The sequence below is a fragment of the Tachyglossus aculeatus genome, chromosome 2, assembly GCF_015852505.1.
Source record: "Tachyglossus aculeatus isolate mTacAcu1 chromosome 2, mTacAcu1.pri, whole genome shotgun sequence".
Classification (NCBI taxonomy): domain Eukaryota; kingdom Metazoa; phylum Chordata; class Mammalia; order Monotremata; family Tachyglossidae; genus Tachyglossus; species Tachyglossus aculeatus.
Genome location: NC_052067.1, coordinates 88,224,076 through 88,237,239, shown reverse-complemented (window position 1 = coordinate 88,237,239; position 13,164 = coordinate 88,224,076). Strand labels below are relative to the sequence as shown.

The window sequence follows — 13,164 nt, the reverse complement described above, 5'->3', positions numbered from 1 at the left end:
AGGAGGAGACTGACAATAAATAAAATAAATTGCAGATATGTGTGTAAATACTGTGGATCTGAGGGTTGGGTGAATACCAAGTGCTTAATGGGTGAAGTTCCAAAAGCATAGGTGACAACAGAAGGGAAAAGTTGTAGGGAAAAATAAAAGCTTAGTTAGGGAAGTCCTCCTAGAGGAGATGTGACCTTAATAAAGCTCTGAAAATGGGGTAGTGGTGGTTTGTCATATGAAGGAGAAGGGAGTTCCAGGCTACAGGAAAGATGTGGGCAAAAGCTTGATGGTGAAGTAGATGAGTCTAGTCCCTTCTAGACCGTGAGCCCGTTGTTATGTAGGAACTGTCTCTATATGTTGCCGACTTATACTTCCCAAGCACTTAGTACAGTGCTCTTCACACAGTAAGCACTCAATAAATACAATTGAATGAATGAATGAAAGAATTAAATCTAGGTACAATGAGTAGGTTGGCATTAGAGGAACAAAGCATGTGGATTGGGTGGTAGTAGGAGATCATTGAGGTAAGATAGGGAGGAAGAGCTTGACTGAGTGCTATAAAGCTGATGGAAAGGAGTTTCTTATTGATGCGGCAGTGGGTGGGCAGCCATTGGAGCCTTTAAAAGAGTGGGGAGGCGTGCACTGAATGATTTTTATAGAAAAATGATCCGGGCAGCACTGTGAATTATGGACTGAAGTGGAGAGAGACAGAAGGCAGGGAGGTCATCAAGGAGGCTGATGCAGTAGTCAAGTGGCATATGATGAGTGCTTGGATGCATAAATTAGCAGTTAGAATGGAGAGGATGGGGTGAATTTCATCAATGCTGTGAAGGTAGAACTGTCATGATTGGTGACAATTAGAATATACGGGTTGAATGAGAAAGATGAGAATAATGCCACGGTCAGGGCCTTGTGAGACAGGGAAGATAGTGGTGTTGTCTACAGAGATAGGAAAGACACAGAGAGGATGGGGTTTGGGTGGGAAGGGGAGGAGTTCTGTTTTGGACATGTTAATCTTGAGGTGTCTGTAATACATCCAAGTAGTGATGTACTGAAGGCAGGAGGAGTGTGTGTGGAACTGCAGAGAAGGAGAGAAGTCAGCCCTGGAGAAGTAGATTTGGAAATCATATATAGTGTGTATATGTGTGTGTGTGTGTGTGTGACCAAATTTCCTTTCTTTTAATAATGATGGCATTTATTAAGCACTTACAATGTGCAAAACACTGTTCTAAGAGCTGGAAAAAGAAGTTCTCCTGAACTTGGAAAGGGGAGGAACTTTGCTATGTGAAGTCTACAAATGGAGAAATTCTGGATTATATAAATGCACTTCAATTAAAATAGTCAATGCAAAAATTGCCTTAATGGTAATTTGGCAATCTGTTTCTCTTAACCAGGTCTCTACAAAATGAATAGCAGTTCTAGAAACTCTCCCCTTGTGAATGAAAATTCCCAGAAGACATTTATTTATGCCATATTTGTATTAAGAAAACAATTTAAAATGCATTTAAGGAATTAAAAGAAAAAACTTTAATTAGATGGAGTTTGAATATCCAAATCTGAGGACTCCAGAGAGAACAGAACTTATTAAAATCCATAAAACTGTGTCTGATGCTATGGTTACCCATTTGAAAAGTAAGGACTGAAATCATGAGGCTTTGAAAATAAATGAGCTTAATTTCTAGACAGAGCAATCTCGAAAGCAGAAGGGCGAAAAAATACAGCCTCACTGAGTAGAGTTCCTGAAAACCAGCCAAACACGTCGGTATAATTACCAAACCATCATCTAAGACAACATTGCTGGAAACTTTAGGGAAAGTAAATATTATGCATTGGATGCATCAAAACAATTAAGGACTAACCTTGATTGGAAAAAGAAAATAAGCGTTCTATAGTCTGAGGACCTAATTCAAAAATATCAAGCCCTACAATTTATTTGAGTCTTTTCCCACATATTGTTGCTAAGATGGTGTGAGTCAGCCCACAGGGCCATCTGTAGTATGGCATGGTGAATAGAGCATTGGTCCGGGCGTCAGAAGGACCTGGGTTCTAATCCCAACTCTGCCAGTTGTTTCCTGTGTGAGACACTTGGGTGAGACACTTAACTTCTCTGTGCCTCATTTACCTCATCTGTAAAATGGGGTTTTAAGGCTGTGACCCCCATGTGAGACAGGGACTCTGACCCACCTGATGAGCTTGTATCTGCCCCAGCTCTTAGTACAGTGCATCGCACATAGCAAGTGCTTAACAAATACCATAAAAAATAAAAGATAATGATGCCTTAGAGAATAGCTGTCGTGAGAGGGAGGGGTAAAGAATAATTCTGGCTTTGTTTGCATTCCAAGATATTTCTATAACCCATACAGAGCACAATCCATAAAATACATCATTACTGAGTCAGCCCAGTGATCCACCCATCAGTCAATCAGTCACTGTTTCTAACTGAGCATGGTTTGTGCACTTGGATCCATTTTCTTTGGGCACTTGGTATTCACAACATCCTCAGCCCTACAGCCCTTATGTACCTTATGTATTTATTTATTTGAATATCTTTCTCCCCCTTTAGACTGCAAGCTCAGAGAACATGTCTATCAACTCTGATGAATTGTACCTTCCCAGGTACTGAGTACAGTGCTTTGCATAGAGTTAAGCACTCAATAAATATGATTGATTGATTGATAATGACTGTTTACTGTGTGCAGACCACTTAACCTACAACTTAGAAGAGTACAATAAATCACAGTAGTACAATCTGCTCTGCGTTCTCTCTCCAAACGTAGCAGCATATTGAAGGAACTGTATAATGGTCAACCGTGTAATGGTGTCCTTCCTTACAAGGCAACACTCTTAGGCAGTCATGTTTACAGGTGTTAACTGGAGATGAGAAGGAAAACAGCGGTTAATCTCAAAGCTTCACAGCTCCAAAAAGCAACAAAGACTAGAAGTTAGATATACCTCCTGTACTGAAGGGTTCTCACTCAAACATTTTGTCAGAAAAATTTTTACTTTATTTTAAAAACCAAATCCAACTGAGTTTCTGAGACACAATGTGTAAGTACAGTTTTGTTCCTTCAATTGGTGCAGATGTCCAAATATGTTAAAAAAAAAAGAGTCCATGGGCTCTTCTGAAGAAATTGACCCAACTACCATAGCTAGAGATAAGACTGGATCTATTTGAAAATTAGCAAGTGATAAATCAATTAATCGTATTTATTGACCGCTTACTGTATGCAGAGCACTGTATTTATTAAGTGCTTATTGTGGGAAGAGCACTGTACTAAGTGCTTGGGAGAGTACAATAAAACAGAATTGATAGACATTTTCCCTGCCCACAGTGAACTGAATAACCTTTTGAATTAGTTTTTTTCTATCTGATCGCTGCATATCAGAGAGGTGCAAAAATGTCATAGTATTTTTGATTACAAAATTCCCTCTCCATAAGATCAGAATTTATTTTGATAAATGAAATTGAAGGCACAAACACATTAGTGAAATAAATGCATATATCTGAGGACCATACTTTGTGTTTATATAAGGGGGACATGAGATATAAACTTGGGACCATCAAACAACCATCTTTTTTCCTCTTCTGTTTTTCTGGGACTTCCTTGACCACACCCATCCTTGAACTTTCTCGTTCAGTTGTGTTTTTCATGTCTTCTGGATTTGTATATTTCTGTTCTTTTGACTTTGTTTATTTGTGCAGTGTCCTCTCACCCCCATAGATTGTAAGGCCCTAAAGATCAAGGTCTTAAGGATGGTCTTATACTGTACTTTCTCTTAGCCACCTGTGTTCTGTTGATTTATAGATAAATTAGAATCAGTGGGTTCAGCTGTCCTCTGGTCCTGCTACCTCAGCTCTAAACCACAAACTTGTTACTTAACCCCTATTTATTATTTAAGTTCCTGGAATATATTTTATCTTTTCCACTGTGGCTTATTTTGCCCTTTTACTCAGGAAACTGCAACTAGAAAAATTTTACTTACTTAATTTTACTTTAGTGATATTAGTCACTAATATCAACTGCCTTAATAATGAAAAGGGGTGGATTATATGTCCATCTGTGACAAATACTAGTCAGGCATATTGAAAAAAAAAGCAGCACATGTACTGTCTGGGCTCCAGAAAAGGTTTCTATTTATTCTCTCATCATCCATAGAAAAGGAAAATATGATCTAGAGTCCAAAGTACAGTTCGGTGTCAAACTATTTGGAAGGTTTCACCTAAATATTTGTTTTATTTTTTTTTTAACCTAGAGGAAGTACCAGCATTGTTCCATAGCAGTAACCTCAGGGTCATTTTAACATTTTTCTCAGTGTCATGGTTGATGGACTAGAGAACAGACTCCCTGAGATTATTTGAGTAGCAGTGTAACCTAGTGGAAAAATGTTAGGGCTTGGGAGTCAAGGGAATTCATTCATTCATTCATTCAATCATATTTATTGAGCGCTTACTGTGTGCAGAGCACTCTACTAAGCGCTTGGGAAGTGCAAGATGGCAACATATAGAGACGGTCCCCACCCAACAGATCCCAGCTCTGTCACTTGCCTGTTGTGTGACCTTGGGAATTTACCTGCCTCATTTTCCCCATCTGTAAAATAGTGATGAAACACTTGTTCTCTTTCCTCCTTGGTTCATGAACCCTATTTGGAACAGGAACTCTGATTGGATTATCTTGCATCAAAGTAGCTGTAAATACAGTGTACATAATAAACACTTAACAAATACCATAATAGTAATAATAATAACATCCCCTATGGACTGTCAGCTCACTGTGGGCAGGGAACTGTGGCCAGTGCTTAGAACAGTGCTTTGCACATAGTGCTTAATAAATGCCACTGTTATTATTGTTAACATGTCTACCAATTCTGTTATAATTTACTCTCCCAAGTGCTTAGTAAAGTACTCTGCACACAATTATTGCTCAATAATTGTTATTGATTATTATTATTATTATAGTTGGACCATCACCGACCAAAATCTCTATCACCTCAAAAGGTAGGAATTTAATTTAAAGTAGACATTCCTCAAGACAATTAACATTTCCTCTAGACTGTAAGTTTCTTTTTGCCCCAATCCTAAAGTAAGTGTTCTGCATAAAGTAAGCACTCAGTAAATACCACTGATTTTACAAATAAGGCAATAGGATGAGATTCAGTGGGGGCAAATACACAGTTCAGTAACACTCAGTCGGTGTTCATTAAATATTATCACAACCAGTAGTCCTTCTCTAAAACAGATTCAATATTACTAGCACAATCACCTGTGTTATTGGCCCCTGACTGAGCAAAGACTTTTCCCTCCCAGAAAACTCTTGTGTAGCTACAACACTCTAATTCTTTCCTACATAAGGGCTTGCCTGATGTCAGTGAATTTCCACAACTCTTTAGGTAGCCATGTTCTTAGAAACCAGTGTGCTCCCTAGGGAGCAGTAATGAAGTTTAAAGTGTCAATCCATCATCTCCATTCCTGTACTAAAGAGCCAACTATTACTAGGGAACTGTTTCCAGTCTGTTACCCCATTACTGCAAAAGCAAGAAGAGAAAGTATTTTTCCAAGGTTCTCAGAAACAGACCCAAACACAGACATGCAGGTGTTTAACTTGCATGCCTACCACAGTGCCTTGAAAAAATCATTTAAAATTAGACACAGAATGAGGAATTTTCCTGCATGTCATTTTTCTTCTTGGTGAAGTGTTATGGATTCACCTTTAAACAAAAACTGATCTTAATAGTATTTAAAAAAACAGGGACTTTTGTCTAAATATATAATTTTCATTCACAGGCCAAGAGTTAGGGTAACGTTTGCCATTGTAAATTAGTGCCTATACTGAAAAGAGTAGTTACTGAGTCATTACAGAGTACATAAAAAGGTGATGTGTTTTTCTCACTAAAAATGATTTTCAATTACTAGAAAATGCACCATATTATGACTCCGGAGTAGATGGCTGCCTTTATCTGACTGTGTAAGAATCATTTAACAGGTTTAGCTTAATGTGGTTTTCCCCCTTCAATGTACTGATGAAAAATTATGTGATGCATTGTGGATGATTTTAGAACAAAGGCTCAATACAGGCATTTGGCAGTTCCACATGACAGCTGGTTTCCTAGGTGCTCATCTGAATTGAGTTTCCAAATTCCTACATCCTGCCATCAGTAATCTATAGCATCTTTCCTTCTTCTTCCCAGAATCGTTCTGCACACCTGCCTCTGCAGTCAGCTTCTTGCTGTTTAAAATCAATTTCACAACAGGATCTAGGCAGAAGCTGAGAGGATGGAGTTAGCCAAGAGAAGTAAGAATAAACAATGAAAGATGCATAGAAAACTGGCATTTCCCATTTTAAATAATAGCTTCTTTTCAAAAGCATTGTAATTTTGGAAAGTTATGTCAAAGAAACACAAAAAACCTTCATTGTAAAAATATTTTTCAAGGCAATTTATGAAAACAATGATATCCCTAAAAAAAGCAAACCCTAGAGTCTTTAAAAGATGATACTACAGCCTGTTTGGGGAGCCTGTTGAATAAGGAGTTTAATAAATGGTCCCCATTAATGAATGCTAGTACTGTGGGAATCTGGAAAGTACTCTTCCAAAAATAGTGATTGTTACAGTAGTGATGATGAAAATCACATGTCCTCCAAGATACCTTCACTGACAACTTTCATTTCCTCTTACACATCCCCCCCAACCCCTCTCAGGGTCACACCTGGAGAGTTTCCAGTACTCTACCAGTCTCGACTTTGGAAGGGAGAGTCAAGCAGAGGCATGCCCATTTCATTCCTAGCTTGGGCAGTGGCTAGCAAGTGGAAGGCAATCTGTTACAAGTCAAAACCCTCCTATGCTGCGCAGCAGTAGCATGGGAGAGAATCAAGGATGGATACTCAAGTTTACTGTATGGAAGGAGGCAATGGTAAACCACTTCCATATTTTTACCAAGAAAACTCTCTGGATACACTACCAGAATGATTGCAGATGGAGTTGGGGCGTGCTGAGAGAGATGTGTCCACGGCGTTGCTGTGGTTCGGAGATGACTCGACAGCATAAGACAAGAGAAGACCCTCCCCTCTGTGTCACCCCCTCAAATGTTTGATATTTGTCCCACAGCACTTATGTTACCCATCCTTACAATCTGCCATTTTCCTTATGTGCAATTTATTTTAATACCTCTCTCCCCCACTAGACTGTAAGTTCTTCATGGACATGGGCTGTGTCTACCAATTCTACTGTATTTTATTTTCCTAAGCACTTAGTTCAGTGCCCTGCACACAGTAAGTACTCAATAAATACCCTTGGTTGATTGACTAATTGAAAACAGTAATAACAACCCTGATGACGAGGATGATAATGACAGTGATCATAGTGATGGAGATGATGATTTTAAGATACTTCAATCAATTGACTGGTCAAGTGTGTTTACGGAGCACTTACTAAGCACTTGGACAACTGCAGTATAGCAGAGTTCATAGACAACTTCCCTGACCATAGGGAGCTTACAGTCTTGAGAGGGAGACCAACATTAATATAAATAAATAAATTACAGATATGCAACATAAGTCTTGTGAGGCTGAGAGTGGGGTGAATATGGAGTACAAATCCAAGTGCAAAAGTAATGTAGAAGGGAAAAGAGGTAATGGGGCTTTAGTTGGAGAAGGCCTCTTGGAGGAGACATGATTTCAATAAGACTGAAGGTGGGGAAGAGTGAATGTCTGTCATATAAGAAATGGGAGAAATTTCTAGGGCAGACACAGGATTTAAGTGAGGGGTCGGCAGCAAGAAAAGTGTGTGATAGAGATACTTTGAGTAGGTTGGCATTAAAGGAGGAAAATGGGCAGGCTAGGTTGCAGTAGGAAATCACAGAGGTAAGGTAGAAGGGAAAAGGCGATTTTCATCAGCTTTAAAGCTCTTCATCAACCTACTCTACTGATCTCCTACTACAGCCCTTCCTTCCCACACACTACACTCCTCTAACATCTGTTTACTCACCATGTCCTAATCTCATCTAATCTTGCCCCCAACCCCTTTCCCACATCTTCCTCTTAGATTAGAACTCCCTCCCAACCCATATACACCAGCTCACCACTCTCACCTTCAAAGCATTTTTAAGCTCACATCTCCCACAAGAGGACTTCCCCTATTAAGTTCTCATTTCACTGCTTGCTCGCCCTTCTGAATCATCTATTCACTTGAATTTGTGACCTTTGGGCATTTGATATTCACCCCACTCTCAACCCCAGACCACTTATGTGCATATATTTATATTATAAATTATTTATCTACATTGTCTCTCCAACTAGAGTGTAAGCTTTTAGTGAGCAGGGAACATGTCTTCTCACTTTGTTGTATTCTATTCCCCCAATCGCTTAGTACAGTGCTCTGCACATAGCACTTAATAAGCATCATTGATTGAGTTCTTTAAAGCCGATGTTAAGGAATTTCTGTTGGATATGGAAGTGGATGGGCAACCAATGGAGATTCATGAGGAGTGAGGAGATATGGACTGAATGGTTTTGTAGAAGAATAATCCAGGCACCAGAATGAAGTATAGACTGAAGTGGGCAGAGACAAGAGACAGGAAGGAAGCTACTGCAGTAGTCAGAGAAGGCATGCCAAGCTGGGGTAAAGAGAACTTAATTGGAGAAGGCCTCTTTGAGGAGTTGTGACTTCAATCTTTCTTTGAAGGTGGGGAGAGTGGTGATCTGGCATAAATGGATGGGGAGGGAGCTCTAGGCTAGAAGGAGGAAATGGGAAAAGGGGCAGTGGCAAGATAGACAAGACCACGGCACAGTGAATAAGCTGATGCCAGATGACAAGAATGTGTGGACTAAGCTGATAGTAGGATAAGTGCTTGGATCAACAGGGTAGCAATTTGGATGGAGAGGAAAAGGTGGATTTGACCAATGTTGTGAAGGTTGGACCAAACGGATTTGGTGACAGATTGAATATGTGGGTTGAATGAGAAATGAGTCGAGGATAATAGCAAGATTCTGAGACAAGGAGGATGGTGGTACTGTCTATAGTAATCGGAAAGTCAGTGGGATGGCAGGGTTTGGGTGGGAAGATGTAGAGTTCTGTGTTGGACATATTAAGCTTGAGGTGTCAGTGAAACACACAAGTAGAGATATTCTGAAGGCAGGAGGAAGTCTTAGACTGCAGAGAAGGAGAGAAATTAAGTCTGGAGATGTAGATTTGGAAATCATCCACATAGTGATTTTTGAAGCCATGGAAGTGAATGAGTTCTCCAACGGTGTCGGTGTAGATGGAGAGTAGAAGGGGACCCAGAACTGAGCCTTGAGTGAGTCCCGTTCCCCGTTTTTCCTCTCCTCCTTCCCCTCCCCACTGCACCTGTATATATGTTTGTACAGACTTATTACTCTATTTTACTTGTACATATTCACTATTCTATTTATTTTGTTAATGATGTACATCTAGCTTTACGTCTATTTATTCTGATGACTTGACACCTGTCCATATGTTTTGTTTTGTTGTCTGTCTCCCCCCTTCTAGACTGTGAGCCCATTGTTGGGTAGGGACCATCTCCATATGTTGCCAACTTGTACTTCCCAATCTCTTAATACAGTGCTGTGCACACAGTGAGCGCTCAATAAATACGATTGAATGAATGAATGAATCAGAGATGGCAAGAACTGTGTCTTTTACTTCTCAAGGACCAAGTACTGTTTCCTGCACACTCGAATAATAATAGAGTGACCAATGATGTCAATAGGGATGATGATGATGACAATGATGATGATAGTGACAATAATGATAGGAATAATGCCTTAAATTGCAAATACCATATGATGTCCATTTCTGGCAGTGTATGCTTTGAAAGTTGAAATGTGAGTTTTCACTTTGTTAATTTTTGGGTTACAGAAAATGAGGATGAACTGGGGAGCCTGAAAGTCAGGCAGCAAAATGCTGGTGAAAAGAACACTGGTCTTCACCGAGCATTGAATGACACACTGGACAAGCTGTCAGCCATTCCAAATGGTAAGCCGATGATTCATTCATTATTCGTTCATTCAGTCGTATTTATTGAGCCCTTACTGTGTACAAAGCACTATACTAAGCGCTTGGGAAAGTACAATACAACAGTTAACAGTGACATTCCCTGCCCACAGTGAGCTTCCAACTGGTGTCTCTGAGGATGGCTCTAGTTTAGGTATGTTCTCCTCAGTCTTCCCACTTCCTTAGGAGGTTGCCTTCCTGGCCCATAGTAACCACTTAACAAGTACCAGAATTACTGTTACGTGTCTTAACAAAAAATATGGATTTAGGGATTAGAAAGAAACTAACCAGTTCCCAGGTTCCCCTGACATCCTACAAGCAATGTGACTTAGTGCATGGTCCTGGGACGACCTGGGTTCTAATGGTGGCTCCACCACTTGTCTATTGTGTGACCTTGGGCAAGTCATTTCACTTCTCTATGCCTCATTTACTTTTCCTGTAAAATGATGATTAAGACTCGAGACCCATATAGGACATGGTCTGAGCCCAACCTGATGATTCTATCTCCACCTCAGTGCTTAGTACAGTACCTGGTATATAGTAAGCACTTAACAAATATTATTTAATAAAATCCTGCTCCTAATTCTTGGAATCTGTAGGCATGTATTTCAATAGTCCAGATATTGTTATATTTAGTCTCCTAAGAGATGCTTTTTGAAAGTGTGAAGAACACAAAGTTTGCAGCTACCTACCAAAAAATAGTTTCTAAGTTGGGTTTTTATAGCACCTTCAAGGGAAAGTCTTGTTTCTGAATCCACTATTTAATCCATCAGGTGATAAACATAGGGAACTCGTTCTTATATGTTGAGTAGCCAAAGACATCAGTAGATTCAAAAGAGGTGTGGCTAAATTCATGGATGAAAAGTCCATGATGGCCTACTAGTAGGAAAATTAAGGATGTAGTGGGAAAAGTAATGGATGGTCCATCCCCAACTTGGAAGATAGATGTCACGGAAGCCAGCAATCACACTGTTCCTTTGAGTAACCTCTTGTACAAAAGTTAAAAATAAAATTCCTTTCTAAATGGACAATGGCTCTGACCAAGTAATGACACTGTTTAAGATTTTAGGTTCTTAGGCACACCAAATTGGCAGCCCAATCATTTTAACAGGATTGTCTCAGGAAGAGCCAAAATCTAAAATAGTCTTATGGTTCAAAAGGTTTTCCGAATTCCTCGCTCAGGACAGTATGGCCACTTCTCTCCACGTTAGTTGCAACTTAGAAGACCCTCAAAGTCTATTCCTTTTCGAGAGCATTTATCCTGTGTTTTATATTGACACTATCATCTACACAAATGTAGAAGACATTGCTGTTTTCTGTTTGTATTATGAACTCATATACACTTGGGTGGAAATTATTTGGATGTGTAGGAATAGATATGCTTACATGGACCTAGGTGTATATATATATATCTGTAGCTACTATCGTGTAGTTTTAATTGCTGATAAGATATATAGAGGTTTCATGATTTTGGTGTGAGCTGTAAATGGGCTGTGTCTTGTTGATAGTTTTGGTTGATGTTTTCAAATTATCAATGATATTTATTGAGCACTTACTGTATGTCCCATAAAGGGCTCACAGTCTTAATTTTCATTTTACAGATGAAGTAACTGAGTCACAGGGAAGTTAAGTGACTTGCCCAAGGTCACACAGTAGGCAAGTGGTAGAGCCAGAATTAGAACCCAGGCCTTCTGACTCCCAGCCTGTGCTCTATCCACTAGGTTGCCATACATATGGTATTTCATAAGCCAAATAGGCTTCTAGGGATAGGATATACCTCTGTGGTTGTCTACACCAACTGCCTACATTTCCTCTCCTCCAATTCTCTCTTCGATCTCCTCCAATCTGATTTCCACCCCCTTCACCCCAAAGAAGCTGCCCTTTCTTAGTTAACCTTCTCCTTTCCAAATCCAATGGCCATCCTAATCCTCTTAGATCTCTCAGCTGCCTTCAACACTATGGACCACACTCTTCTCCTTGAAACATTATCCAATATTGCTTTCACTGACACTGTCCTCTCCTGGTTCTCCTCCTAGTTCTCTGATAGCTCCTTCTCAGTCTCTTTCACAGGATCCCTCTCTGCCTCCCACTTTCTGAGGTGAGGTCCCTCAAGACTCAGTTCTAGGTCCCCTTCTACTGTTTATCTAAACACCCACTCCCTTAGCAAACTAATTTGCTCCCATGGCCATAGCTACCATCTCTAAACAGGCGATTCCCAAATTTACCTCTCCAGTGTTGCCCTCTCTCCTTTGCTAACATGCATTTCCTCCAGCCTTCAGGACATCTCTACCTGGATGTTCCACCAACACCTAAAACTAAACATGTCCAAAACAGAACTCCTCATCTTTACACCCAAACCTTGTCCTCCCCTTGCCTTTCTCTTACTGTAGACCATGCCACTATCGTCTCAAGATCACAAGCCCAAAACCATGGCATTATCCTCAATGCATCTCTCTCATTCAACCCACATATTCAATCTGTCACAAAATCCTGTTGGTGTTTCTTTCATAACATCATTAAAGTCCACCCTTTCCTCTCCATCCAGACTGTTTCTATGCTGATTCAAGCACTTACTATACCCCACCTTGACTACTGCATCAGCCTCCTCACTGATCTCCTTACTTCCTGTCTCTCCCCAGTCCATACTTCATTCGGCTGCCCAGATCATTTTTCTACAAAACATTCAGTGCATGTCTCCCCACTCCTCAAGAACCTCCAGTGGTTGCCCATTCACTTCTGCATCAGAGACTCCTTACCACTGACTTTAAATCACTAAATCAACTCACCCCCTGCTATGTTACCTCACTGATTTCCTACTATAGCCCAGTCCACATGCTTTGCTTCTCAAGTGCCAGCTTGCTCTCTGTGCCAGGATAATAATAATAATAATGATGGCATTTGTTAAGCACTTAATATGTGCCAAGCACTGTTCTAAGCACTGGTGGGGGTACAAGGTAATCAGGTTGTCCAACATGGGGCTCAAATTTTACAGATGAGGTAACTGAGGCACTGAGAAGTTAAGTGACTTGCCCAAAGACACATAGCTGACAAGTGGCAGAGCTGGGATTAGAACCCATGACCTCTGACTCCCAAGCCCATGCTCTTTCCACGAGCAACACTGCTTCTCTATTCTATGCTGCTTCTATAATCTCACCTGTTCCATCACTG

General features: G+C 40.2%; 1 protein-coding gene and 1 non-coding gene across 2 annotated transcripts in view; both read left to right on the top strand.

Moving 5' to 3' along the window:
* Nucleotides 1-13,164, top strand: part of LAMA2 (laminin subunit alpha 2) — a 633,073-nt gene that overhangs the window by 525,788 nt on the left and 94,121 nt on the right. The window contains exon 43 of the mRNA XM_038760171.1: nucleotides 9,862-9,978. Within this exon, the coding sequence (XP_038616099.1) occupies nucleotides 9,862-9,978 (117 nt within the window). The remainder of the gene's footprint in view (nucleotides 1-9,861; nucleotides 9,979-13,164) is intronic.
* On the top strand, nucleotides 6,677-6,814 carry LOC119925048. The gene has a single exon (XR_005449720.1). It is a non-coding gene; the product is annotated as a small nucleolar RNA SNORA7 (small nucleolar RNA).